Raw genomic sequence first — 27,809 nt, 5'->3', positions numbered from 1 at the left:
TCCATTGTAGTACACATAACTGTCTCTAATCTTCATCATTCAGGACCATATTAGCTTCTTTCTCCCATTTCACTTTCACACTTATTGAGACTCATTTCATCTGTTGCAGGCTCCAATAAATTTTTGAGACTTTGAGAGTTTTTTGGATGGGGCCCGAGGCATAGGCATCAGTAAAGATTTTTAACAACCTATTATTCCATTGTTCCTGGTTGGCTTTCTCCTTAAATTGGTTTATAATGTTTCCGGTGCCGCGCGAGTGGCAGCCCGCTACAGTAGCTCCGGCTCATGGGTGAGCCTTTTCGTGTGTTTTTGTTCTTTAATATTACTCTACCTCATACCTTTTTCATATATTTGATAGTCGTAACTTGCGTAGCAATGGACACCCAAACTGCGGTATTATTGCTGCTGCTGATGGCTATTTTTTGCGCGATCGTGTCCGGCGGCTTGGCTCGGAGCCGAGCCCCCATTGTTTACAGCCGGAATCAGCTGTTAGCACTCCGTGCTAACCATGCGCCGGCTCCCAGGGCGAGACCCGATATCCCCCGTGAGCTGAGGAGGAAGAGACGGGGATGTCGTGCGGGGGTTAAACGCCGGGAAAGGAGGAGACGATACCATCCCGTCCTCCCGTCTGTTATCATGGGGAATGTTAGATCGCTCCCCAACAAGATGGACGAGCTAGCGGCGCTTACCCGGCACGAGAGGGACTTCCGGGAGGCTAGCCTGATGCTATGCACGGAGTCGTGGCTAACAGCGATAACGCCGAACGCGGTCGTAGAATTGGACGGCTTCCAAATCATACGCGCGGACAGGACGCTGGAGAGTGGAAAGAGGAAAGGAGGAGGGCTGGCTGTGTTTGTGAACGATAGATGGTGTAATCCTGGGCACATCACGATTAAGGAGCAGCTTTGCAGCAGGGATATTGAGCTGCTAGCTGTTGGCATGAGGCCATTCTACATCCCGCGAGAGTTTTGTCATGTGATCGCGGTGACCGTCTACGTCCCACCAGCTGCCAGCGGCGACACAGCCTGTGATGTCTTGACTGCAGCAGTGAGCAGGCTACAAACACAGCACCCAAATGCCCTGGTACTCATCTCTGGTGACTTCAATCATGCCTCCCCATCCTCCTCTCTGCCTTCATTCACACAGTATGTCACCTGCCATACCAGAGACAATAAAACACTGGACCTTTTCTATGCCAACACCAAGGAGGCATACACATCACTGCCCCTGCCCCCCCTGGGCAAAGCTGATCACAACCTGGTGGCTCTCCAGTCTGTGTACAAACCTCTGGTCCGCAGGCAGCCAGCTGTGACCCGCACGGTTCAGAGATGGTCTGGAGAGGCCGAGGAGGCCTTAAAGGACTGCTTCAGCACAACTGTGTGGGAAGTATTCAGCGATGCTCACGGGGGAAGACATTATTAGTCTAACGGACACTGTTACAGACTATATAAATTTCTGCATTGAGAACACCATACCCACCAGGACAGTAAGGTGTTTCTCCAACAACACACCCTGGATCACACCAGACATAAAAGCTCTCCTGAAGGAGAAGAGGAGGGCTTTTGCGTCAGGCAACATAGAGGAGCGGAGGACTGTGCAGCGCCAGCTGAGGAGGAGGATCAGAGAGGGGAAAAGGTCCTACAGGAAGAAGATGGAGGAGCAGCTGCTGCAGAAAAACGCCAGGGGAGTCTGGAGGGGCCTGAAGACCATCTCAGGCCACGGACAACCCAAGACCTGGACTGGGGGGGACCTGCAGTGGCCAAATGAGCTGAATCTCTTTTTCAATAGGTTCGGTCAGATGCCTGCCTCCACTCAGTCTCTCCTGCTGCAGCCTCCACCTACTCCTCCTGCTGGGCGTGTCACCCCCTCCCCCCTTTTCTCCACAGTCTCCAGCTCCCAGCTACACCAGATAGCCACCACTCCCTCCTGCCCAGCCTTGGCCTTCACAACATCTCAGGTGAGGAACCAGCTGAAGAAGATGAAGGCGAGGAAGGCAGCGGGTCCAGATGGCATCAGCCCCCAGCTCCTCAAATCCTGCGCAGACCAGCTGTGTGGAATTGTCCAGCACATGTTCAACCTGAGCCTGAAGCTGGGCAGGGTCCCCCAGCTATGGAAAAGATCCTGCCTGGTCCCGGTGCCAAAGACCCCCCACCCGAAGGAGCTCAACAGCTTCAGACCAGTGGCGCTGACGTCTCACCTGATGAAGACCCTGGAGAGACTGGTCCTTGTCCACCTGCGCCCCCTGGTGAGCTCCTCAATGGACCCACTCCAGTTCGCATATCAGCCTGGCCACCACCTCACCACATGGATCCAGGACTACCTCACAAACCGGCCACAGTATGTGAGGACACAGAACTGTGTGTCTGACGTGCTCCTCTGTAGCACGGGGGCCCCACAGGGAACTGTCTTGGCTCCCTTCCTGTTCACCCTCTACACCTCGGACTTCAACTACAACACCCCTACCTGTCACCTGCAGAAGTTCTCTGACGACTCTGCGATTGTCGGCCTCATCACAGGCGGAGATGATTGGGATTACAGAGAACTTACTCAGGGTTTTGTGGACTGGTGCCAGCAGAACCGCCTCCTGATCAATGCGGGGAAATCCAAAGAAATGGTGGTGGATTTCGGTAGGCGCCAGCACTCTTCACGTAATGAATACCCGGGGAACAGATGTTGAGAGAGTCTCAACTTACAAGTACCTGGGTGTTCATCTGAACAATAAACTGGACTGATGCGACAACACAGACGCCCTCTATAGGAAGAGTCAGAGCAGACTCTTCCTACACAGGAGACTGAGGTCTTTTGGGGTTCAGGGGACACTCCTCAGGAACTTTTATGACTCAGTGGTTGCATCGGTCATCTTCCAGGGAGTGGTCACCAGGCGGCGTCTCGGCCCGGGACAAGAAGTGGCTGGACAAACTGGTCAGGAGGGCTCTGTCCTGGGCTGCTCCCTGGACTCTGTGGACTCGGTGGGGGACAGGAGGATGTTGGCCAAGCTTTCATCAATGCTGGACAACCCGGACCACCCCCTCCAGGGCACCCTAACAGCACTCCACAGCTCCTTCAGTGACAGACTGTTACACCCTCGCTGTGCAAAGGAGAGATTCCGCCGTTCCTTCTTGCCTGCTGCTGTCAGACTCTTTAACAAGAACTTTGTGTAGTCCCTACAAACTGGCGGACATTAGTGCAACTGTGCAGTCCTGCACCTGAGCTCATATCGTGCAATACCCAATACTCCCCACTACTGTAATACCGTGCAATACTCAACATTCCCCACTACTGTTAGTCTAGTTTTATTTTTATCCAATGCTGTCCCTTACATTTCACTACAGCACTGCAGCACTGTCACTTACTTAGAGTATTTTTTCCTCTGTACTATGTACAGGCCGAAATGAGTGTTCCTCATACTTTTTATGTAGATGTAGGTTCGTGTGTATATACATGTGTATATACACATGTTACTGCGTATATTTACATAGGTTTGATCCTAAATGTTTGCCGTCAATGTTATACATTAATGGCCACATTATGCCGCCGTCCCTGTGTGACCTATATCTTTGCTGCTGTTACAATGAAAATTTCCCCACTGTGGGATCAATAAAGGCATTCTTATCTTATATAGTGTCTGGTTTGTAGGAACCTATAGAAATCCTCCTTTTCCAATCTATATTGTCCACTTAGAATCTGAAAACTGTCCACTGCCCCTTGCTTCAAAAAATTACAATATGCTGTCAACCCATTAGCTACCCATCCCTTAAACCTTGCATCCCAGTTTTTAGGCACGAAGTCTGTCAAACGCGCTTCACCTCAAACTTTCATTGCTTCTATCAAGTGATTTTGAGGTTCAAACAATTCAAGTTCCACAATTTAAGTGGCAATGCTATCCAAGGGTTTCCCAGATCTATTATCCTGGCCATCAGTCTCTTGTCCCCCAGCGCTGCCTGAATCGGGAACTCTTCTATTTTGCACTCTTCAATTTCTTTCCATCTGGCCCTATATTTCGGTTTACACCAGTATATTAACGGTCTCAGCTGGGCAGCAGTACAATAGTCCTTTAAACATGGGAGTGCAATCCCGCCCCTATCTTTTGCTAATTGCAAATTCTTGAACTTGATTCTTCGTCTGCCCCCCACCCAAATAAATCTTGAAATGATTTTATCCCACTCTTGAAATTGTTGATCTGATATATGGACAGGGAGGGATTGAAAAATATATAGGATCCTTGAAAGAACAATCATTTTGATTGATTGAATCTGTGACCCCAAATTGAGATAAGGTAAGGAATCCCATCTCATTATATCTTCTTTTATTACGTTGGTCAGAGGGTAAGAAGTTGAGTAAGAATTTCAACTTGTGCTTCGATCTAACATTTCCTGAGGGGCTATAATTGCAAGTAAGAATTTGCGTTTTAGAAACATTCAATTTGTACCCTGAAAAAGTACCATATTGGTCCAAAATTGAAAATAACTTTTCCAAAGATTGTTCTGGGCTGGATAGTTGTAACAATATATCATCGGCAAACAAGGAAATCTTTTGTTCTCGTCCCCCCAAATTTATTCCCTTAATATCTTTCTTCTGGATAATCCACTGGCTCAGTGTTCCAATAAAGTTGGTGAATAAGAGGGGACTAATTGGACAACCCTGCCTCGTTCCACGGTCTGAAACCCCTCCATTAATCTTGATCCTTGCCCTTGGGTTATCATAAAGGGCCTGTATGGTTTTGATAAACAATTTATGAAAACATTTTTTTTCTAGTACTCTGAACAAAAAGGACCAATTCACACAGTCAAAAGCTTTTTCTGCGTCCAACCCTATTAATACTGCCGGAATCCCCCTGTCCTTTATGTAACTTATCAAGTGTAAAATTCGTCTAATGTTGTCTTGGGTTTGTCTCTGACACATAAACCCAGTTTGATCCATACTTACAATTTTTGGCAATAGTTTATCTATTCTCTTAGCAAATATATGTGTAAAAATGTTCTAATCCTGATTCAATACACTAACTGGTCTATAATTTGCTGCATTCCGATTTGTCTTTCCCTTCTTTTTGGATAAGGGAAATCACTGCTTCCCTCCATGAGGGAGGTACCGTGTTCTTCATAATGGCCCGGTTAAACGTTGAATGTAACATAGGGATCAAAAAATCTCCCATCCCTCTATACCACTCTAAAGAGAACCCATCTAGCCCCGGGCTTCTTCCTGTCTTCAGGTGTGAGATGGCTGACCTAATTTCCTCCTCCCTAATCTCCTCAGCAAGACGATTGTTCTGTTCAATAGTCAGTTTAGGAAAAGCAATACTATCCAAGAATTCTTCCATTTTTTTAACTTCGACCTGAGGTTGTGAATATAGTGTCAGAAAATATATCAAAACGTTTTTGTATACCTTCTAAATTATGGTGCATTACGTTAGTGGTAGGGTTTCTAATTTTATGAAAATAATTCTCTGCTTGCTGCTTCTTCAACCTGAATGCCAGCAGTTTACTCGCTCTTCCTCCCCTTCATAGTATTTCTGTTTTGTAAATACCAACTTCCTTTGTATTGCTCTTGCATATATTGCATGTATTTCATTCTTATTCATCTTGAAAGTTCCTTTAATCGTCTCATCATTAGTGTCCTTATGCTGTTGTTCTAACCGTTTCAATTCTGCCTGAAGTTGCTACAGTTATTTTTGTTTTTGCTTCTTCAAATAAGCACACTATCCTATTATTGTGCCTCTCAACACTGCTTTACATGTATCCCACAGCATTGGGGGTGAAACATCACTATTATCATTCAATTCCAGAAACTCGGAAATGACCTTTTTAATTTGTTCTTTCATATGGTTCAATATATTTAAATTCAATCTCCATACCGTATTTCTCAGATTTTGTTCAAGATTCACTTGTAAATAGGGATGGCTATGATCTGAAAGGTCCACAATCCCCACTTCACAGCCAGCCACCCTGTACATTTCACAAAAAATTAAGTAATCAACTCTTGAGTAAATCCTATGTGCATTTGAAAAATATGTATGGTCCCTCTTCCTAGGATTTAACTCTCTCCAGACATCTATCAAACCAACGTCCTCCATTGTCGACTTAATTCTCTTATTCACTTAGGTAGGCTGTGAAACCTGTCCTCTTGACGAATCAAGTTTAGGATCAAATCTGATATTAAAATCCCACAAATTAATAGGCCTTGAAATGCTGCTATTATTAAATCAAATAGCTCTCTATAAAAGCTCAAAATCCGAGTTAGGAGGAGCATAAATATTTACTAATGTCATCAAGGTCCCATTTAAATTACCCCTCAAGAAAATATATCTCCCCTTTTTCTCAAAATGGAGCTCAAAATTAAATGTATTGGAAATTAATAATGCTACCCCCCCTCCTATGGCCAGCACTATATGATGATGAGAACTGAAACTTAAACCCCTTCCTTCTTAATTTAGAATGTTCTTCATCTGACAGATGCATTTCCTGCAGGAAGGCCACTTGTACTTTATCTCTTTTGAGTTTAGTCAAAATCTTGCTCCTCTTAATCGGATTGACTTATCCATTCACATTATAAGTCGCTATCTTAACTGTTTGCATTTATTGACCTGTATTTGATAGGAAATAAGCAATACTAGTAAATAACACAACAACCACGAGATAAATAAATAATCTCAAGTACATACCACTCATAATACTCTAATAGGTAGATTGATCCCAGGTAGCACCCCAAAAGCTGCAGAAAACAGCAGCCGAACACATCCCTTAATGGGGAAAAACACACAAAGAACAAGAACAACAACCCTAAAGACTTCCAATAGTGAGGTCTTCATCCTGACCCTATCAACGTGAGCCCTGAACGCATGACCCTACCCACCGGTATGAGAGGGCCCTCAGTCTCTGTCCACATGTCGTGAGAAAAACGAAGTCCCGACCACCCCTTAATATGTATCCATATATATTTATACATGCTTACACATACTCACACATAGAAGACCCTCAATCGGGCCGGGAACGGTGTTTGGAATCTTATCTTCTCCTTCAGTACCGACTTGGCTTTGGCATATTCCCTTCATCGTTTCAGAAATTCTGGTGAATAGTCGTGGTCCAAATTGATCCTTTTATCATGCATTTGGAATCTGCGCTTCTGCCAAGCCAGCCACAGTATCTCCTCCTTCATCCTGTAGCTTGAAAAGTCCCAGAAGGTGGCTTTGGCATCAAGGCGTGGTGCGCCCTCTCCACACGCAACTCGAAGAAGTCCTGGAGTTTTAGTCTCTCTCGTAGCATCGTCGACAAATTTCCTTCAGCTCCCTCTTTGACGCCATGAACTCGAATATTTTCTCTCCTCGAGCGACTCTCCAAGTCCGTCAGCTTTTCATTCAAGTGAATCTACAGGTTTATCAACATCGAAACTGTTTCCTCCGTGACTTGTATCTAGAGAGCTTGTTCCTCTACCCCGCCATATCTTTGCAGCCAAAAACCGGAAGTCTCGTCTGTAATTTTTACGCAGCGAATACAGAAATACAATGAAACTGCCCATCTGGACCACAACGTATGTTTGATAAGTCTTGCAGAGGTGTGGCAAAACTACCTCAGTTTATTCATTATGTTGAAGTTCTGTGGCGTAATTGTCGCCTCTATTTAATGTCTGCATGTTTGTTTGTTTTTTTTAACCAAAAAAATAGTAAAATAGTAAGTGAAAATAGTAAGGTTCTTAGGATTAACTTGGCTTGTTTAAAATCGATCGATGTGGTGCTTCTTTGCAGTAGGACGCTCGTGTTTCTCGGAGGTAAATCTCCCTTTCATATTAATATCCACTTAATAGACGGAGTTAGTAGGTGCATTGTTCTGTTTATTGAATCACTCATGTTTTGAGACCTTTAAAAAGGCATTTGTGAAGATGTTGTATGGCAGACATTTGCTTTTGTGATGCTTTCATAGGATTTTTTCATGATAGGGGCTTCAAATGATCACAGACTTTGAAGTACTCGGCTGCCGCCGGCTTAGTGTTTGTATTTAAGACTTATTGACTCTTTCAATTACGTGTCTGGCTCCACTCACAAGCAATCACTTTGGACCTTGTCCTTACTTTTAGTCTATCGGTCTCAAATTCCAAAGTGTTGGACAATGTGCTTTCTGATCATATGACTGTGCTCTTTGATGTAATGTTTTCCAGTGCTGTCAGAGCTACTGTGCAGGCGCCAGGTTTTTAAGCCCCTCACTGGTAGTCGGTTCACTGATGCATTTTATCAGCGTTGTGTTCCCTCTTGAAACAGAGGAACTCTACACTTGGTCCCATTCATCTTGCCTTAACATTTTGGACTCTGTGGCTCCGTTAAAAAATATGTGGCCAAAAGTTAAACCGGAGCCATTGTTTAATGAGAGTACACATGCAGCTCAACAAGAATGCCGCAGCTGAATGCAGGTGGAAAAGAGACAAACTGCAGTTCTCTTATCTAATCCTAAAGGACTGCTGACGTCGTTACCAAAGAAAGGTGAATGAGTCCAAGAGGGACCACTTGTCAAGTCTCATTCAGGCAAATCGCCATGATCCACATGCTGTATTTAAAACAATTGATTCTGAAAAGAAGCCCCGTCAGCCGATTTGCATGGACTCGCTCCCTGAAATGTGCAATAGATTCCTGCAGTTTTTCGTTGACAAGGTTGCTACATCTAGGGCTCTCGTTTCGAACGCCACATTTGACCCCTCTATCCACGATCCTTGTTCCGCAGTGTTCAATTCCTTTGAGGCGGTTTCCTTGGCATTTTTGGAGGATTTGGTTTGCCATATTAACCCATCTGGCTCCCCTTATGACTCCGTTCCTCCTCACTCTTTAAGGAGATTCTCCCAAGTATTGATGAATTGGTTTTGGCTATTATCAACAGCAGCCTGTCTTCTGGTGTAGTCCCCCAATATTTTAAACATGCTGTAGTGCAACCCCTGCTTAAGAAACATGGCCTTGATCAAGGTGTGCTGTCAAATTTTAGGCCGATTTCCTTCTCCTTATGTCTAAAATTCTGGAAAAAGTGGTGCACTCACAGTTAAAATATTTTTTGGATGAACATAATGTCATGGAGGTTTTCCTGTCAGGCTTCAAGATGATGCATAGCACAGTTATCCCTGTTACATGTTTTTAATGATATCCTTCTGGCAAATGACACTGGAGACTATATATGTCTTGTTTTGTTGGATTTGACTGCATAATTTGATACGGTGGAGCACAATATTCTTTTGGCTCGTTTGCAACACCAAGTGGACATTAGTGGAAGCGCTCTAGAGTGGTTTAGATCCTATTTGGCTGGCAGGGCTTTTTCTGTGAGCCTAGGTTACTCTGAGTCCCACTCTGCCCCTCTATCATATGGTGTTCCACAGGGTTGTCTTTTGGTGCCCCTGCTGTTCTCGTTTTATTTGCTGCCCCTGGTTTCCATCCTTCGAAAACACGGTATTTCCTTTCACTGCTATGCGGATGAATGTCAATTCTATCTCCTGCAGAGCAAAAAAGACGCATCCTACTTAAGAATGCCTGTCTTAAGTAGTTTGTCCTGTCTTGAGGTCATCAAAGCCTGGATGTCACTAAATTTCTTAAATTTCAATGAAAAGAAAACAGAAGTTATGGTGTTCGGTCCCAGTGTCTCTTCTACATGCCACCCTGTTGACCTGGGCCCTCTGGCTTCATATCTAAAGCCAACAGTCAGGTTTTAAATTGGACAGTGATCCTAAATTGGACCAGCAAATCAGCGCTGTTGTAATGTCCAGCTTCTTTCATCTGAGACAGCTGGTCCAAAATGCTGCTGCTCACCTCCTAACTGGAGCTCTGTAGATGAGGACAAAACACCAATTCTGGCCTCCCCTCACTGGCATTTTAGGTTTCATTTTAATATGCTTCTATTTGTTTATAAGTCTTCAAATGGCTTTGCCCCGGCGTACCTCTCAGAACTCCTACGCTCCTTCCCGTAGCCTCAGGTCTGCAGACCAGGCGCTGCTAGATGTGCCGAGGAGTAAGCGGAGCCTCAGAGGGGATCGAGCCTTCTCAGTTACTGGTCCTCCCCTTTGCAATGACCTTCCCTTTTTAAAACGTGTTTGAAGACACATTTCTGTTCTTTGGCTTTTGATCCGACCTGAGACTGACAAATGTTTCGGCTGTTTTCCGGTGTCTATTGTACATAGTGTTTTATGTTAATTTATTGATTTCACTTGTTGTATTATGGCTATTTTGTTGTTGTATGTAAAGTGCTTTGTTACAGCTGTAGCTGTTGTGAAATGTGCTATATAAATTGGATTGGATTGTATTTTTCTTAATCAATGCTAGGGTTAAACTAGTGATTGAATGTATTTTTAGGTAGTATTATGTTGATGTGAGTGTGCATAGCAATATAAGGTAAAATAAAACTTGAACGAAGCGGTGCCTGGGAACGCAAACAAACTTGTTTTGTTTTGTAACTTCCTGTTATCTTGTCATTTTGACACTACGAGGATTCCGCCAGGCAGCAACGATATGTAACAACATATAACATGCGCATATTGATGTACAGTACACTGAGGTTAGTAAGTATTTGACCACCCTGAAATTTTGCATTTTCTCCCATTTAGAAATTGAGGGGTCTGAAATTTTCCTCATTGGTGCTGTCCGCTGTGAGAGACAGAATCTTAAAAAAAAAAAAATCAAATCATATAATATACTGTGAGTAGGGTTGGGCGTCGTTTGAATTTGGACAATTCCGGTTCTGATTCCGGTTCCTTGGATCGATTCCGGTTCGTAACGATTCTTGATTCCGATTCTGAACAAAAAAAAAGTTATTATTAATTATTTTTGGACAAATCACATGAATCTTCTCTGTTCTTCAATTTCATGAACTTTTTACTAATTGTGAACTTTACCATGGATTTATCAAAGGGCTGTTTTTAACCAGTATACATATATTTTAATAGATTTTTTGCATTATTATTCAGTATTATTTTTCACAAGGGCTTTAGTTTTGAGAAGTTCAAGTATATTTATTTTGATAATTTTTTTTGTATTATTATTCAGTATTATTTTTCACAAGAGCTTTACTTTTGACAAGTTCAAAACAATACAATAATGCAGTGAACACCAATTGATTGGGTAACCTTGTCTTCCTTTAGAAAGAAAATATATATGACAAACACAGCGCTGCATTTTAAGGGCAAGCAAGGAAAGTCTATGTAATCCAAACAGTCTTTGTAACCATATGATGTATCCGTATGTACAGTATTTATGTATATGTTGCAGCTGCGTATGCTATGAGCTAAATATTACCTGGATTTGTGCATTTGTGCGTTGAACTTGTTGGCTCAATGTTTTCATTACTTACTTACTTATACATACTTAGCCGATTCTGACTTTTGGGTCATAAGCTGCATCGCGTCAGTTCTTTGGCTAGGCGTCGGCTGAATGAGCCCGCCGGGCCGGCCCAGGCAGGATCACCGACCCCGCGAAGGGTGTCTGCTGCCACCACGGTTTCCCAGCAACTGCCGCCGCTGTGGAGATCAGTGGGAAGGGCCGGGCGCACGCCCAGAGTCGCCACCGTCACGGCCCGCGCTTGCTGGCCGGTACGAAGCGAGCGGAGAGGCTGACCGAGAGAACCACGACAGCTCGAGTGGGGGCGATATCAGTCCTACTTCTTGTGCTTCTTCTGCGTGGCTAACTACTCTGAACGGTTCCGGGAGAACCGGAATGATAGACCCGGTTCCACTCGATTCCGGGTTTTCGGTGCCCATCCCTAGTCATTAGTGCTAAAAATAAGTATTTGAAGTTGAACACAGGCCAATCAGCAACAATTCTGGTGCTCAAAGACCTGTCATTCTGGATTTTAAAAAGTCCACTTTCAATCCACTTATTCATGTTAATTAGTAGCACTTCTTTGAGGTTGTTAGCACCATAAAAACTAGTGCTGTCGAACTTATCGCGTTATCGGTTAATTATAAAATAATTAATATTTAATATCGGTTTTAATTATAAATTTAAATTTTATAATTGATCTGCGTGTCGCCCGCTGGACTATAAAGAAGTATTTCGAAAGAAGAGGGCATCTTTAAATCTCAGAAATGTGAAGAAGTTTGCTTCAGCGACTGAGGTTGAGTAGAGAAGAGGGCTGTCTTGTTAGTTGTTAATAAAGTCAGTTAATCTAACACACGATGTGCTGATCCCAAAGTGTCTCACATTAGTTGAACAGAACATAACACTCACTCGTCATATGAGCCAATCACATTTGTGTGCACTTCAGGGCCCACTCGGAAAACAAACTTAAAGGCCTAGATAGGCCAAACCAACGTCGGAGGTCGTGACGCGCTGTGGCGTCTGAATGCGCTGTCTGATCGGTGTAGTGACCGTCATAATGTCATAACTCGTCTGTAAGCCATAACTCGTTTGTAAGCGTCTGGGGGGCGTTTATGCATGTTGAATCGGCGTCGCCAGTCGTGACATTTGGTCACTAGCTGTGAGCTAGCGAATCAGTGCTCGGAGCACCAATGGGAAGTTACAAATGTGGATAAACAGTGAGCATGTCTTCACTGCCTTAATCTTTTTACTAGTACAAGAGCAATGGTTGACAATTTAAGTATTTCACAATACCGTGTCAAGAACGTGATGGTTTACTTCGCGTGGGAGTTCATTGTGACATGAGCAAAGAATATAGCTGAATGCCTTGTTTACGTAATCCGTCCCCAGCCAACATCTTTCCGGTAGGGATGGGAATTTTGACTAATTTGCCCGCCGATTAGTCTCAAATTTTATTTGCGACTAGTCTATAAACAAGAACAATTGAAATTTGATACATATTGATTTCAAAGTTTAAAATGCAAATGTTTAGTGTATTTACAGTAGGGGCTATTCCAGCCCAAACATTAAGGACAGTTTGTTAATTTAAATTCTATTGATGTAACAACAACTGACTGAATAAAAGTGAACAATTGCAAGAGAAATACATTTCTGATACATTTGCCAATGCAATGCATGGCATTTATTATGAATAATGTAATGAGTAATGTTACCGACTCCGAGTCCAGCAGGGTCTCATTCACCATGTTAGGTGCACTATCATGCACACAGGCGACAACTTTATTTTCTACTGTCACGGACCCATCACACTCCGCAGGAGAGCAGCCACGTTTTCAGCTGTGTGTCTTTCCTCCAAGGCGCATGAAGCACACAGCTGCAGAGATGTCCTTCGTCCACATCATGACACGTTATAGTCATGTAAGATTCGGTGACTATGGACGTCCATCCGTCTGTAGTTATGGCCACATAGTTGACCCGCTCAAACGCTCGTAGCATCTCCTCTTTTTTTCATCTCCTCATTTTACAAATTAGTTGGGTAATCTTTGCTGTGCGGTGAGCATCACAGTGCCTGGCTGGAACAAACGCTCTCATGCTCATCTGCCTGGCCCCGCCGCCATCGACCTGCAGGTTCACATTGAGATTTACTTTGAATGTGGTTTCTCATCGCTCCTGGAGAGTGGTCTTAAGCGAGTTTATGCTTACATATCCTACAGACGACCTTGTTGTCATCTGCTGCATCAAAATACTGCCAATCGGTACCATTGTTTTTCGTGGTAGCTTCGACATCTTCAGAATTTACTTTTCTAAAAGTAAATTCCACACGCCCCCTACTATGTGTGTGTGTGTGTGTGTGTGGGCGGGCGGGGGAGCAATTCTCTCTCTTGGTGCTCAGCTTGTTTACAGAGGCCAAGGCAGAGGCGTGAGGAACAAGATGCGTGATACTTTATCCGACTAGTAAAATACTAAACGTTTAATAAATCGTAGACGGTTAAACGACTAGTCGCCCACAACCCTACTTTCCGGTTGGATTTTGGAACCTACATTTTGTAACCTAAGCACCATTAGACTTTGTGGCTCACAAGCACATAGACAAAAACTGGTGAAAATAACAAAAATGACTTCAGCCGTGTCCACACATCTTGATTTTTTTTTTTCCTTTTACCTGGCGCATAGTCTACTACAATAATTTTTTCACCATTTTTGTCAGAGAGGCCTCTGCTCTTCAACGGCAGCAGCACGTTTGGCCTCTTCCTGGCAGAAATTAATTTCCATATTGTTGAAATTAATCCCGCAACAACCCTGCCCCACCGCCCCAACCCCTACACCCCCACCCCACCCAGCCCAACCCCCCTTCCTTGACAAAAGACCAGGCATGGAAGCCCTGGGGGGACTCGTCAAATGACCAGGCTATGGAAGTACTAGTGCTGAAGGAAACATTTGACCTCTGTAATTGTAAACAAACCAGATATTGACATGTATTTTTCATGTGTTCAAATACTGATTTTCAGCACTAACATACAAATACATTCTTTAAAAACCATAAAATGTGATTTATACGAGAACAAATTAAGACACCTCCATAATTTCTAAGTGGGAGAACTTTCAAAATCTCATGGTGGTCAAATACTTATGATCCTCACTGTTTGTATATTTATTTCTCTACTAATTTGAACAAAATCGGATGCAAGCTCTTTTTTTTTTAATTTATTGCTGAGGTATTGGATTGGGTCTTGATATCGGAAGATACTTAAAATCAAAGACTCTGACTCGGGTGCCAAAAAAGCATGATCAGGACATTCCTATAAAAAATACATATTGAAGCCATAGTTGATAAAAATTTTTATAATTTTATATTATGCAATTGAATAGTATGCAGACATTGTTTTATCCTTACGTAATATGCTGCAAACTATCCCACTGTAATATTTTTGCTATGATTTTTAAAACTATGGATATTGATACAAATTGTTCTGGAAGTTAATATCTATGGGTTGGCAGCTCTGAAATGACCATTTCCTCAAAAATGCATTTCATGTTCACTTAGGACATCTTTTGATATTGACATTCGTTTGATGATCTTAAAGTGGGGAAACTGTGAAAAAAAAGGGAATTTGAGAATAGGGCAGATGCACTGGAAGCTGTACGGGAGTTTGCCGAACTGCCCGATGGCCACCACGCCCCTGTGACCTTCCCTGATCTAACTGTTTCCTGTCTTCTCTCCCTAGTCAAAAGAGCTTGTGAAGGCGTACCCTCCCTTTGTCAACTTTTTTGAAATGAGCAAGGATACGATTGTTCGGTGTGAGAGACAAAAGCCACGCTTCCATGCATTTCTAAAGGTATGACTTCAGCATTTTTTCAACTACAAGCAGCAATAATAATACTAATCACAATAATAGTTGGATGGGGGAAATGTAAATATTCAGTATTTATTTTTTATATTATTTTAGCCTCCTTAAATCATGTAAACATGGTGTTGTGATACATATGTTGTCTCGTCTTGAATGTCTTAAAAGTTATAATCCAGAACCTAAAAATGTTTATGGAACTTAACATACAGAAGTGGGCATTTTTTTACGAAAGTTTGCCGGTCTTCATTCGTCATCCCTCAGCGGCCTGTGCAACCGTCCATCCTTCGTCAGTCCATCATTTTTTTCAAGCCGAACCAAACTGTAATCGTCCGTCGGTCAGTCCGTCATGTTATTTTAACCACACTTCGGTCAGTATACATTAAAGGTTCGTAATTAAGGGGGAAAAAAAGGTCCAACAGATGAAAAATCCATTCATCCATCCATTATCTGAACTGATTTGATTAAAATGGTAGATTTAGTGTACTATCTACATCATGCTGTGTTGGCTTGCTGCTCAAACATCTTTACACTTACATACATTTGACATTTCACATAGCCTACACTGACTTGCCAGTCTATTGAACTGTTAAGTGGGAGCTTGCTGCCGCTTTAACTCTTGAAAAGTTTTACTTACCTTAACCAAAATCCCGTAACATTGTTGCCAAATCCTGGTGGATTAAAATGCTTCCTAGTCATTCTGCAAACCGAAATAAAGTTGCCATGGCAATGAATTGTTTTTTCTTCGTCTTCTTTTAGCGGTTGGCAAACAACTTTTGGTGCATTACTGACACCTTCTGAAATGTGTGTGGGGCTGCAAAATACCGTTTCACAACCTCCTAACCCTACTCTTTCCAAAAATAAAAAATAGAAATGTAAAACTTAACTCACAAGCTCTTATCTGTAAAACTCTCTCTGTATATCTTAGATCATTAGTTGTTGCCCTACAGCCTGATTAACCAATGATTCTCTTTTTGATACATAACCCCACCTACTGTACATATACAGTCAATTGAATCTACTGAAGTAAGCAAACTGTCTGCTTTCAAAACAAACAAACACAAATCAGGCGCGTCGTGTTTCCGTCTTGTCAGCAATACGGGCGTCTGTCAATGATGGACTGTGAAGTCCTTTGGTACTTCACCATGTTAGTAATGATCCACTTCCGTCCGTGCTTAGTCTGTCTTTTTTTGGGGGTTAAGTTTCCCGTCTCACATCAGCAAAATGGACATCCATTAGCGGCAGACTGACAGACCGGTCCGTCAGTCTGACAGACCGAGCCCATCTCTGTTAATATATTTGTTCAGTCCAAAGATGCTAGAGAAAAGTACATACACTGCTGACTTGGGCCTCTTTTTGTACAAATGACTGAATTAATGTAGTTTGACAAGGGCCAAAGCAGGGTCCAACATGAACCATTTTTGAGTTTTGGTACCATGAGATAAGTTGTGGCAGCCCTGTCAAAACTGGTGTTAGCACTGTATATTTATGATATAATACTTTGTTTTGAAGTCTTACTTGATATTTAGCGACTCTAAACTAGGGATATGCGCGACTAGTCGTTTAACCGTTCACGATTTAGTAAACGTTTACTATTTTATTAGTCGGTTAAACACTGCATTAAGTATCACACATCTTGTTCCTCACGCCTCTGCCTCTGTCAACAAGCTGAGCACCAAGAGAGAGAATTGCTCCCCCACCACCCGCACCTCGCCTGCACGCACACATAGTAGGGGGCGGGGACGCTAAGTTTGAGGAAGAAAAGTAAATTCTGAAGATGTCGAAGCTACCACGAAAAACAATGGCACCGTTTGGCAGTATTTTGATGCAGCAGATGACAACAAGGTTGTCTGTAGGCTTTGTAAGCATAAACTCGCTTACAACCACTCTCCCGGAGCGACGAGAAACCACATCCAAAGTAAATCTCGATGTGAATCTGCTGGCCGATGGCGGCGGGGGCCAGTCAGACGAGCATGAGAGCGTTTGTTCCAGCCATCCGCTGCGATGCTCACCGCACAGCAAAGATTACCCAACTAATTTGTAAAATGACATGATATGCTGCCGCTTTCTCTTGTTGAGAGCAGACGGTTCAAAAAATTAATGCCGTATATCGAGTCTGAGTACGTGGTGCCAAGTCGCAAAACAATAACGCCCCAACTCGAGAGTAGCAATAACCAAATGAAAGAGGAGATACTACGAGCGTTTGAGCGGGTCAGCTATGTTGCCAATGCATTAACTATAGACGGATGGACGTCCATAGCCACCGAATCTTACATGACTATGACCTGTATAAGGTTTATGGACGAAGGACATCCCCGCAGCTGTGTGCGTCATGCACCTTGGAGGAAAGACACACAGCTGAAAACTTGGCTGCTCTCCTGCGGAGTGTGATGGGTCCGTGACAGTAGAAAATAAAGTTGTCGCCTGTGTGCATGATAGTGCACCTAACATGGTGAATGAGACCCTGCTGGACTCGGAGTCGGTAACATTACTCATTACATTATTCATAATAAATGCCATGCATTGCATTGGCAAATGTATCAGAAATGTATTTCTCTTTCAATGGTTCACTTTTATTCAGTCAGTTGTTGTTACATCAATAGAATTTGAATTAACAAACTGTCCTGAATGTTTGGGCTAAAATAGCCCCTACTGTAAATACACAAAACATTTGCATTTTAAACTTTGAATTCAATATGTATTAAATTTCAAGTTTTCTTGCTTATCGACTAGTCCACTAGTCGCAAATAAAATTTGAGACTAGTCGGCGGGCAAGTTAGTCAAAATTCCCATCCCTACTCTAAACTATTTTTTAATCCTATAAGAAAATCTTACTTCGCTGTAATTAGTTGTTCTGCATGTGATGTTTTTCTTTCAGGCTATATAAAATCTCATTGAATATTTTACAATTGACATCCCAACCGCTCATACTGGACAATTTGCAGAATGGCGGCTCAATGCCCAGTGTATTGTGATATACTGTATGATGGACCACTGATCGTAATTAACAGGGATGAGAATTTTCCGCCGATCAGCGGATTTCCTACTTTTTTAGACCAAAATGACTATTCTCGAGATAAGTGCAGCTCCGTTGAGATATTTTCGGGGTTCTTAGCGTTGCGGTCGAGTGAGAGGGCAGAAGAGAGCCCTACGAGCAGCATGTTAAGCAATTAAAGAGTGGGGTGCTATTTAGTGATTTACGACCCGTTGTTTGAAGAGAGGTTTTTTTTTTTTTTGGTGCCTTTTCCAGTGTGCGTTCATGAGAGGTGAGTATTGCCGTTTAATGTGACGTGTTCATTTATAGGATAAGCACTGAGACTTGCATACACTGAGTTCATAGAATGACAGGTTGGCCTACCGTGCTTTCAGCACAATGATCGGCTACTTTTTTCCCCACCTTTTGAACCCACAGCTTGAAATGTGATGATGTATTTATTAATTGCTCACGGACGAGCTTTGTCGTCAATAGGGTTGAGGATATAGTCTTCATACCTGACCAATAATTTACCGAATTAAACTGTCTGAGTCCGCCCTCATACTGAATATTCATATCATTCCATTGGGATGCTTGGATGACGTAATCTTTTACCAAAAATGGCTGCATGCAAAACGTGAAGTGATGCTTACAAGAGCATTTACTACAACTATGTGTCCTGTTGTGCTGCCTTTCCTTAATGCCATTAGCAAAGCCTGAGTCAGACTATAGATGGTCTACTCCAAAAGAATCATCACCCCAATAGTAGAAAAGAGAGAGAGGATGGAGACGGGACATTGTTCAAAGAAAGAAAACAGGTGCTATTTTAAGTTTATTTTCTAATTGTTTTGCTTGTTCTTATTGTTTTAACCTAGATGATCTTTATTTATTCACACTGACTGTTCTAAAAAAAAAAAAAAAAAAAATGCAATAAAAAATCCTAGTATTTTGAATTCCATTTCACTGTTTTAAAATGTATGAGTGCAGTAAAAAAAATAAAATGTATTTTTATTCATTTTAAAATTGCGTGGATTAGAAAAGATTATCTTTGTGATATTTTATTCAGTCTACTGAAAATAGTAATGCCATTTTTTTTGCATTCTGTCCTCATTTGAAAAAGTTTCATTGTATCAAAAATAGATGTTGGCACCGGTACCGATACCAAAATGTTGGTATCGCGACAACCCTAGTCACTTTCATCGCTCGTTACTTTGTGCATGTGCAATGACAAGAAGCATTCATTCATTCATCTCAAAGGGAGAGCTCAGACATCCTGGAAGGAAACTAATTTTTGTCGCTTTTATCTAGGACATTCATGTACAAAGCCCGGCCCGGTGGCCAAATGTGGCCCGCGGCATCTCTTATAAATTAATAACATCTGGTCCATAACCTCATTGAAAAGCGTAAAAAATACTCTAAATGCAATTTCACATTTACACACAAGAGGGCAGCAGCAAACTGTCCAACTCCATTGCCCTGTTTAACCCTTTTCTAAAATGGCGACAATGAATAAAAAAATGAAAGTTCACAGCGAGGGAAGACAATTTAATAAAAGGTGGAAATTCGTCTATTTTTTTCACTGAAATATGCAACAAATGTGTCTGCCCCATTTGCAAGGAGACTGCTACGTATTTCCCTGTTTTTAAATCTAAAAGTTCAGTGAACATTGTTTTTCAACAATATGCTGTTTCAAATTAACCCTGGCCATTACTGGTGAATATGTTATAATTTTTTTCCCCTCATTGAATTAAACAGTTACGAGAGCATTTAATTGCCACTTGTTATTCAGGTTTGAAATGTAATTTGTACTGGTGAATACTGTTACACATTTTCCGCTTCTGTGATTGACATACGCTGCAATTTTTTCCATTTTGTAAATGTCCATAATGATGTCCATCCACCCTTTTAGTGACAGGCTTTATTGTATTAGCCACTTCCTGGTGAGGGCCTTTTTACCACCCACCAACAGAATGCTAGCCAATAGTTTGTCCTTTTTCAACCACTCTTGGGGAACAAGTCCAAACAACAAAAACTTACTCTCCAGAAGTATTACACATTTAAATATATTCTGTAACGCCTTGTGTATCATTCCAAACGTCTTTAACAATCCCAGAAAATATGGTTAATGATTTGCATTGTAATTACCACAGTTCTTCCAACAAATAGGAGCATTGTTAGCATAATGTGATTTTTGAATCGGTGTGACAAAATATCTTATTATTCATTTCCAACCAAACTCTCTCCAGCTCAATGAGCTGGTATATTTCCATTGGTACCTCCATAACATTTTCCATTCATCTTCTGATATATGTAGCCCTGCTTCTATTTCCCATTTGTTTTTAATATAGGATGTAGAATATGATTTGAGATTTGATAGACCCTTGTAGAATATGATTTGAGATTTGATAGACCCTTGTAGAATATGATTTGAGATTGGATAGACCCTTGTACTGATATGAAATGATTTTGCCCTCAATTTTCGAATTGTACGCTTTTCTGAACATATCTAACAGATGCACCCCTACACATCTCGCATCCTTCTGTTTAATATCAACAATGTTGCATCTATAGGTATTGATAGAAATCTTGTCTTTCTAGGTCGGGTTTTGCCTCAGTGTTTCAAAACTAAGAAGTTTTCCTTCCCTCATTATCTTACATAAAGCTGTTATACCCTTTGTTGTCTAACTCCTAAACCTAAGGTCAAATTTACTGTGGGTAAAATGTGAATCATATGCACACCATTTCAACATCCCAATCTCTTTGTCAATATCATGTCTTGTTAGAGTCCTTTTCCAAATTCTTAAGGTTAGTTTGACCCATGGGTTGTCCGTAGAGTCTATAGAGTTCTGAATATGACAGCTAAAACCGCTTGTATGGGGATTGAAAACATTCCCTCCTCTATTCTCTTCCACTGTGCTTCATATAATGGGTCACACCAACATATCATCGCTCTCATTTGAGATGCAAAATAATAGTCCCTGAGAGATGGTAGGCCCCATCCTCCCCTCTCCTTATGTAGTTGTAAGGTTTTGAGACGAACCTCATGTACCTCAATAACATTATGTCCCATTCATTAAACTGGTTATGACTCACTTCTATGGGTAGGGTTTGGAAAATGTACAGAAACATGTTCATTTTAATTGATTCAATTCTTGAACCAAGTGTAAAGAAGGGGATAAGAGCCCACCTTCCTATATCTTCTTAAATGTATCTTCTTTAATTCTTTTTTGGAGAGGCAGGTATTTGATCTGTGATAATTTAGTTAGGTCTTTTGGCAGAGTAATGCCCAAATACTTAAAAGATTCATCTTGCCATGGAAGGGGATAGGTGTTTATAATGTTTGTTGGAGGGTCATAATTATATGAAAGCAGCTGAGTTTTTTGTACATTAATTTTATGTCCAGAGAGTAGGCCAAACTGATCAAATGATTGCATGAGCTTCGGTAAAGATTGGGTCGGGTGTCCCAGATAAACCAAAATATCATCGGCATAACAGGCCAATTTATGTTCTAGGTTCTAAATAAAGTGCAAAAAGTAGTGATGAAGCCTTGAACCCCTCTCGAGGGTGATGAAGCCTTGAACCCCTCTCGAGGGTGAAACTATTTGATAGATATCCGTTGACTTTGATCCTCGCTGTGGGATTGTCATACAGCGCCGTGGGATTGTCATACAGCGCCTGTATGGTTTTTATTGTACTGTCAGAACTTTATAAAGAAAACACCAGTTCACCGAATCAAATGCTTTTTCGACTTGTACACTGATCACCAAGGCCTCAGTTCTATTCTCCTGTATATGATACATGACATGTAATGTCCTCTTTATATTATCCTGTGATTGTCCTATAAATCCTCCCTGGTCGTTATGTATGAGCATAGGTAGAAATTCTTCAAATCGTTTAGCCATTATAGAAGTAAATAATCCGTAATCTATATTAAGAACTGATATTGGCCTATATGACCCACATTCCATTTTATCTTTTCCTTCCTTCGGTCTACCTGAAATTACCGTCTCTTTCGAACTAGGTGGTGTTTGTGCTCTCCTCAGAGTCCAATTAATGTATGAAGCCAAATGGGAATCAATTAATCTCTAAACTCCTTATACCAGTCCGCTACATAGCCATCAAAGCCTGGGGATTTTCCTGATTTCAATCTATTAATCGCAGTTTTCAACTCCCCTTCCGTTATATCACCCAACATAATGTTGTTCTGCTCTACAGTCATAGTAGGTAACCTTAAAGAGTCCAGAAATGCGTCTATTTGTGTTTCGCTTCCCCCTGGAACTCTGGAATAAATAATTTTATAGAATGCTTCGAAATTTGTTTTTAAGATGCTTTGTGCTTGGGTCTTTAATTTTATGAATATTGTTTTCTGTTGTCTTTTCCTTCAATTTCCACGCTAATATTTTCATAGATACGGATCCACTGTCATAATATCTTTTAGGAACATCAACTTTTTCTTAATTACTTGGGTGGCCAAATTATCCATTTTATTTCTTATCACTTTAATTTCCTGTAGAACAGTCTGTGTTGTTTAATTTATGCTGTGTTTCTAACTCTTTCAGTTTATTTTGTAATTCTTTAAGTGTTTCATTTTGCATTTTTTTCTTATGTGAGGATATTGCTATAATTTTACCCCTTCCATGAATTATTTCTTGGCCTAAGGTTCAAGTCAACGGATAAATATACAGGTGCATGATCACTTAAGTCCATTGTCCCAATGTCACTTGTGGTTATTTTGTCTTTTTTTCAAAATTAATGAAATAATCAATTCTCGTATATAGACCATGAGGGGCAGAGAAGTGAGTATAATCCTGTCTGTTAGAAAAACAATCCCTCCAAATATCAATGAGACCTGCCTCCCCAAAAAGCTTATTCGCTTTTTTGTTCAAGACCTTTGTGTCATAACTCTTACTAGAGGAGGAATCCAACCTTGGTTGTAAGTGTATATTTAGATCTCCACCTCCAATCAATAGACCTTCTGTTTTTGTCACCATAATAACTGTAATTTTCAAGAAAAAAATCATAACTAATACCAGGTAGTGCATAAATGTTCAGGAGAGTAATAGGACTTCCACTATACAATAGGGATGTGCGCGACTAGTCGTTTAACCATCTACAATTTATTAAACGTTTTGTATTTTATTAGTCGGTTAAACGCGGCATTAAGTATCACGCATCTTGTACCACACGCCTCTGCCTCGGCCTCTGTAAACATGCTGAGCACGAATAGAGAGAATTGCTCCCTCCCCCGCCTAAAACATTTTTTTCTTTTTTTGTGTAAGCGTTCATATTACATAAAAAATGTGACCTCTGTCTTGTCTGCTGTATGAACACATGCGTCGTCAAAGTCGCCCGCCTGCGCAGAAGAAGAGACGAAGTAGATGTGGTCCAGCGTGTCGGGGCATTCAAGCGATTAGGTTGCAGGTAGAAAAATACAGTATTTGGGGGAAATTATGAGGCGAGGCTTTATTATCTCATTTCATGGAGACATCACGAACAATGACGTCACGTCATCACCGTGCGTAAAAAATCCATCTATCTGAGCCTTGGCTGAATTACTAAAATCGCCATAAATGTCCACTTTATGCTTCACGTTTCAAGTGGATTAAATTAAAGTAAAATATAAAGTTCATAGTGTTACTCAAAACAACTTTGCGTGCGCGGAGCGCATCTTGGGCTCATCAATGTCGTATACAGTACATGCGACCTGGCCGTTCAGACCGCGAACGCATTGGAAAAGATCGGATACGTATCCGATCTAGGACTACATATGAAAGCGACCCAGGTAGCATTTGAAAAAATCGGAATTGAGCTGTTCAGACTGTCATAAAAAAATCTGATACAGGTCGAATATGGGCAAAAAAATCAGATCTGGGTTGCATTTGCCTGCAGTGTTTACCTAGCCTGAGAGGAAAGACACACAGCTGAAAACTTGGCTGCTCTCCTGCGGAGTGTGATGGTTACGTGGGCGCTACAAAATAAAGTCGTCGCCTGTGTGCATGATAATGCAGCAAACATGGTGCTAGCGAATGATACCCTGCTGGACTTGGAGTCGGTACCATTACTCATTACATTATTCATAATAAATGCCATGCATTGCATTGGAAAATGTATCAGAAATGTATTTCCCTTTCAGTTGTTCACCTTTATTCAGTCAGTTGTTGTTACATCAATATAATTTATACTAACAAACTATCCTGAATGTTTGGGCTAAAATAGCCCTTAAATACACACATTTGCATTTTAAACTTTAAATTCAATATGTATTAAAATTCAAGTTTTCTTCCTTATAGACTAGTCGACTAGTCGCAAATAAAATTTGAGACTAGTCTGCGGGCAAATTAGTCGAAATTTCCATCCCTACTATACAACCTCTCACCAAAATAAATCTTCCCGCCTTATCTCCCATTTCGTATAGTTTTTCAAAATTCATCTACTTCGATATAAGGATGGCAGCCCCTCTCCTATGACCTGATTTATAAGTGGAAAAAAAAACAGCTGATTAAATCCCATTCTCTTCAGTTGTAAATGCTTGATATCTTTTAAATGGGTTTCCTACAAATACATGGGCCTTTTCTTTCTTCATTTTGGTCAACATCTTGCTGCGTTTAACTGGGTTCCATAGCCCATTGACATTATAAGAAATACATTTCACCTGGTCAACAACCGTTTTCTTTTCTTAATATTATGACAACAAATCTAGTGATGAAACACAACTGAGCCACTCCCTGAACCAACAAAAACTAAAAAAAAACTTGAATGAACAACGAAATGCGGTGATCCCAAGGCTGGGGTCCATAACAAGTGACCATGCACGAAACTAGACCGAACCGCTACCTGTGGGAGAGGGCCTCTCTTTTGTACTAGATGAGCGCCCTCTTGGCGGCCCAAGTGAATAAATGGGAAAAAATAAAACATTTGTGCTATACTGTTCTCCCATGAATATGATGACACTTACGTGGGAATACTGAGATGAAGACAAGTCAGGCACTACTTAGTTAAATTTTCAGCAGACCGTAATTTTCTAAATGTTAATCAACAATTAAAGCTCTTCTTTAGTGGGCTGGGGCCGTTTCCTGAAGCCTTGCAGTTTCTCCCTGATGTCGCGCTGTCTCTCCTTCTCCCCTATTCGCTGGCTCGTTCCGCTCGTTGTTTCCCAGGCCGTCCGGAATAGCAGCTCAGCCAAGTTCTCCTTCGATTTAACCACGCTGACCGGCAGCCCTCTCTCCTTCATGTCCGCAATCGCTTCCTCCGCCGTCTGATACAGTCGAGTTCCACCTTCATAGAATACGCAGAGTCTAGCGGGAAACGGTGTCTGGAAATGAATCTTCCGCTGTTTCAGCACCCGCTTTGCTTCGATGTACTCCTTGCATTTCTCAACGATTGCGGATGGGTAATCGTGATCAAAAACTATTGGCCTTCCGTTCCAACACACCATCTTATTCACCCAAGCTTTGCGTAATGTCTCCTCCTGAGGCTTGTACCGAAGGAATTTGACGACTATTGATCGCGGCTTATCACCCGCCGGGGCCTGTGGAACAAATGCGATGCGCATTTCCAATGTCCAGCGCTGTTGTCTGTACCATGAAGCATCTTTTCCACAAATTCGATCATCGACGACCCCTCGTCTCCTTCGGGAACATTGTAGATTCAGAGGTATTCTCTTCTGGACCTCCCTCCTTGATCAAGTAGTTTATTTTTTCGTGCTGGCTAATCACTTTTAGCATCTTGCTAATTGTTGATTCCACCATCTGGACCCGATCTTCCATTGTTACAACTCGACTTTCCGCTTCCTTCATTCTGTGATTAACATTAGCCAGCTTGCTTTTAATGTCACCCAACTGTTGTTTCATGTCCTTTCGAAAGTCCCGTACCTCCTCCAAAACTTTCAGGCCCACCTCATCGCTAGCTTGAGGGTTAGCGTTAGCCGTAGCATCCAGCGTCGAAAAGCTGTTGCTTTCATTCGCATCAATTGTAGGCTCGTCCGCGGTGCCCTTCTTGCTTGCATCTTTTCTCCCCATATTCAGCCCTCTTTCTTTTTTCCTTTTTGATAGTTTAGGGGGGCGAAATTTATTATTACTCACAGGAGCTATCACTCTAGGCTGCCATTCGTGCTGATGACGTCACCGGAATGAAAAAGCTTTTTTACAGTTTTATATAAATTTTAAATATGTTATGTTAAATGTATATGTTTAACATGAGGAAAATTGTCAGAAATGTGCAAATTAGTCTTAAAAGAAACGATGTAAAAAAAGAATCATGATAAAATCGTGATGGTGATTTTATTTTTTAAAAATCGTGATATGGTATTTTTGCCATATCGCCCACCCCTACCCCTGATCTACGATCTTGTTCTGTTGGTCATGACCCCCAGCTTGTGACCGGAGGTTAAGGCAGGAAAGTAGATACACAGGTGAATCGAGAGCTTCACTTTCAGCTCTCCTTCACCATGACAGTCTGTGCCGATCCTCCTGTCAATGTCGCACTCTTTTTTTTTTTTTTTACCCTTACTCATTAACAAGACGCCAAGATGCTTGCACTCTTCTGCTCTCTTCCCCGACTTGGAGAGTGCCGTCCTGTCTTTCCCCCCTGAGGACCATAGTTCCAGATTTGGTGGTGCTGATGCTCATCTGAACTGCTTCACACAGGCCTGCAAAACGCTCCAGTAAGAGTTGAATATAGCAGCTTGATGAAGCCAAATAATCACATCATCTGCAAAAGCAGAGACACAATACTGACGTCACCAAACCAGAAGTCCTTCAATGCCTGGACACAAATTCTGTCCATAATGGGCAGCCTTGGGGTCCAACTCTCACTGGAAATGAATCTTTATTTATTTATGCAGCAAAACAACCATTGCTGCATACAAAGTGCTATACATTGAGTAAACATAATAAATAATAAACTTTATTTACAGTATATCGTGCATTTCATAATAGCTACAGCTGTATAAAAGCACTTACAATAACAAAATAACAATAATATAACAAATGAAAGCAATACATTAAAACACAAATCACTATATACAGTAGACACCGGAAAGCAGCAGAAAAGTGTCAGTCTCACGTCGGATAAAAAGCCAAAGAATAGAAATGTGTCTTCAAACGGTTTCTAAAAATTACAGAGAGGCGGCTTGCCCAACATTTAATGGAAAGTCATTCCAAAGGAAAGGACCAGCAACAGAAAAGGCTGGATCCCCTCTGAGGCACCGCTTTGTCCAAGGCATCTCGAACAGTGCCTGGTACGTTCGACCTGAGGCACCGGGAAGGTGTGTAGGAGTGAGGACATTTTAAGATTTGTAAACAAATAGAAGCATTTTAAAATGAACCCTAAAATGCACTGGGAGCCAGTGAAGAGAGGCCAGAATTGGTGTTATGTGCTCCGTTTTTCGAGCTCCAGTTAGGAGGCGAGCAGCAGCATTTTAGACCGACTGGAGAAGCTTGAGAGAGGACTGGGCGACTCCAAAATAAAGTGCATTACAGTAATCTAGCAGATATGTAACAAAGGCATGAATTACTGTATCCAACTGCTGATGAGAAAGGAGGGGCTTTACCTTAGCCAGTCGTCTAAGGTGAAAGAAGCTGGACTTTACAATCGCGCTGATTTGCCTGTCCAATTTAAGATCACTGTCCAATTTAAAATCCCAGTGAGACTGTTAGCTTTAGCTAGGGGGCCCAGGTCAACAGGAGGGAGTGTAGAAGAGCCGCTGGGACCGAACACC

The 27,809-nt window shown here is 41.7% G+C and overlaps 1 protein-coding gene across 7 annotated transcripts in view; it reads left to right on the top strand.

Annotated features, from left to right (window-relative positions):
* ect2 (epithelial cell transforming 2) overlaps window positions 1–27,809 on the top strand; it is a 235,313-nt gene that overhangs the window by 111,645 nt on the left and 95,859 nt on the right. For 6 of the 7 annotated variants that reach the window (XM_086047347.1, XM_086047350.1, XM_086047346.1 and 3 more), the window contains one exon: window positions 14,998–15,108. The exons of the other annotated variant lie outside the window; for it this stretch is intronic. In XM_086047347.1, coding sequence (XP_085903473.1) covers window positions 14,998–15,108 — 111 coding nt within the window. The remainder of the gene's footprint in view (window positions 1–14,997; window positions 15,109–27,809) is intronic. 7 annotated transcript variants of the gene reach the window in all.

Source organism: Filicampus tigris, chromosome 12, assembly GCF_054856515.1.
Source record: "Filicampus tigris isolate MCC_2025a chromosome 12, RoL_Ftig_1.0, whole genome shotgun sequence".
Taxonomy (NCBI): domain Eukaryota; kingdom Metazoa; phylum Chordata; class Actinopteri; order Syngnathiformes; family Syngnathidae; genus Filicampus; species Filicampus tigris.
The sequence above is the reverse complement of the archived record's forward strand: the minus strand, read 5'-3'. Positions and strand labels throughout refer to the sequence as shown.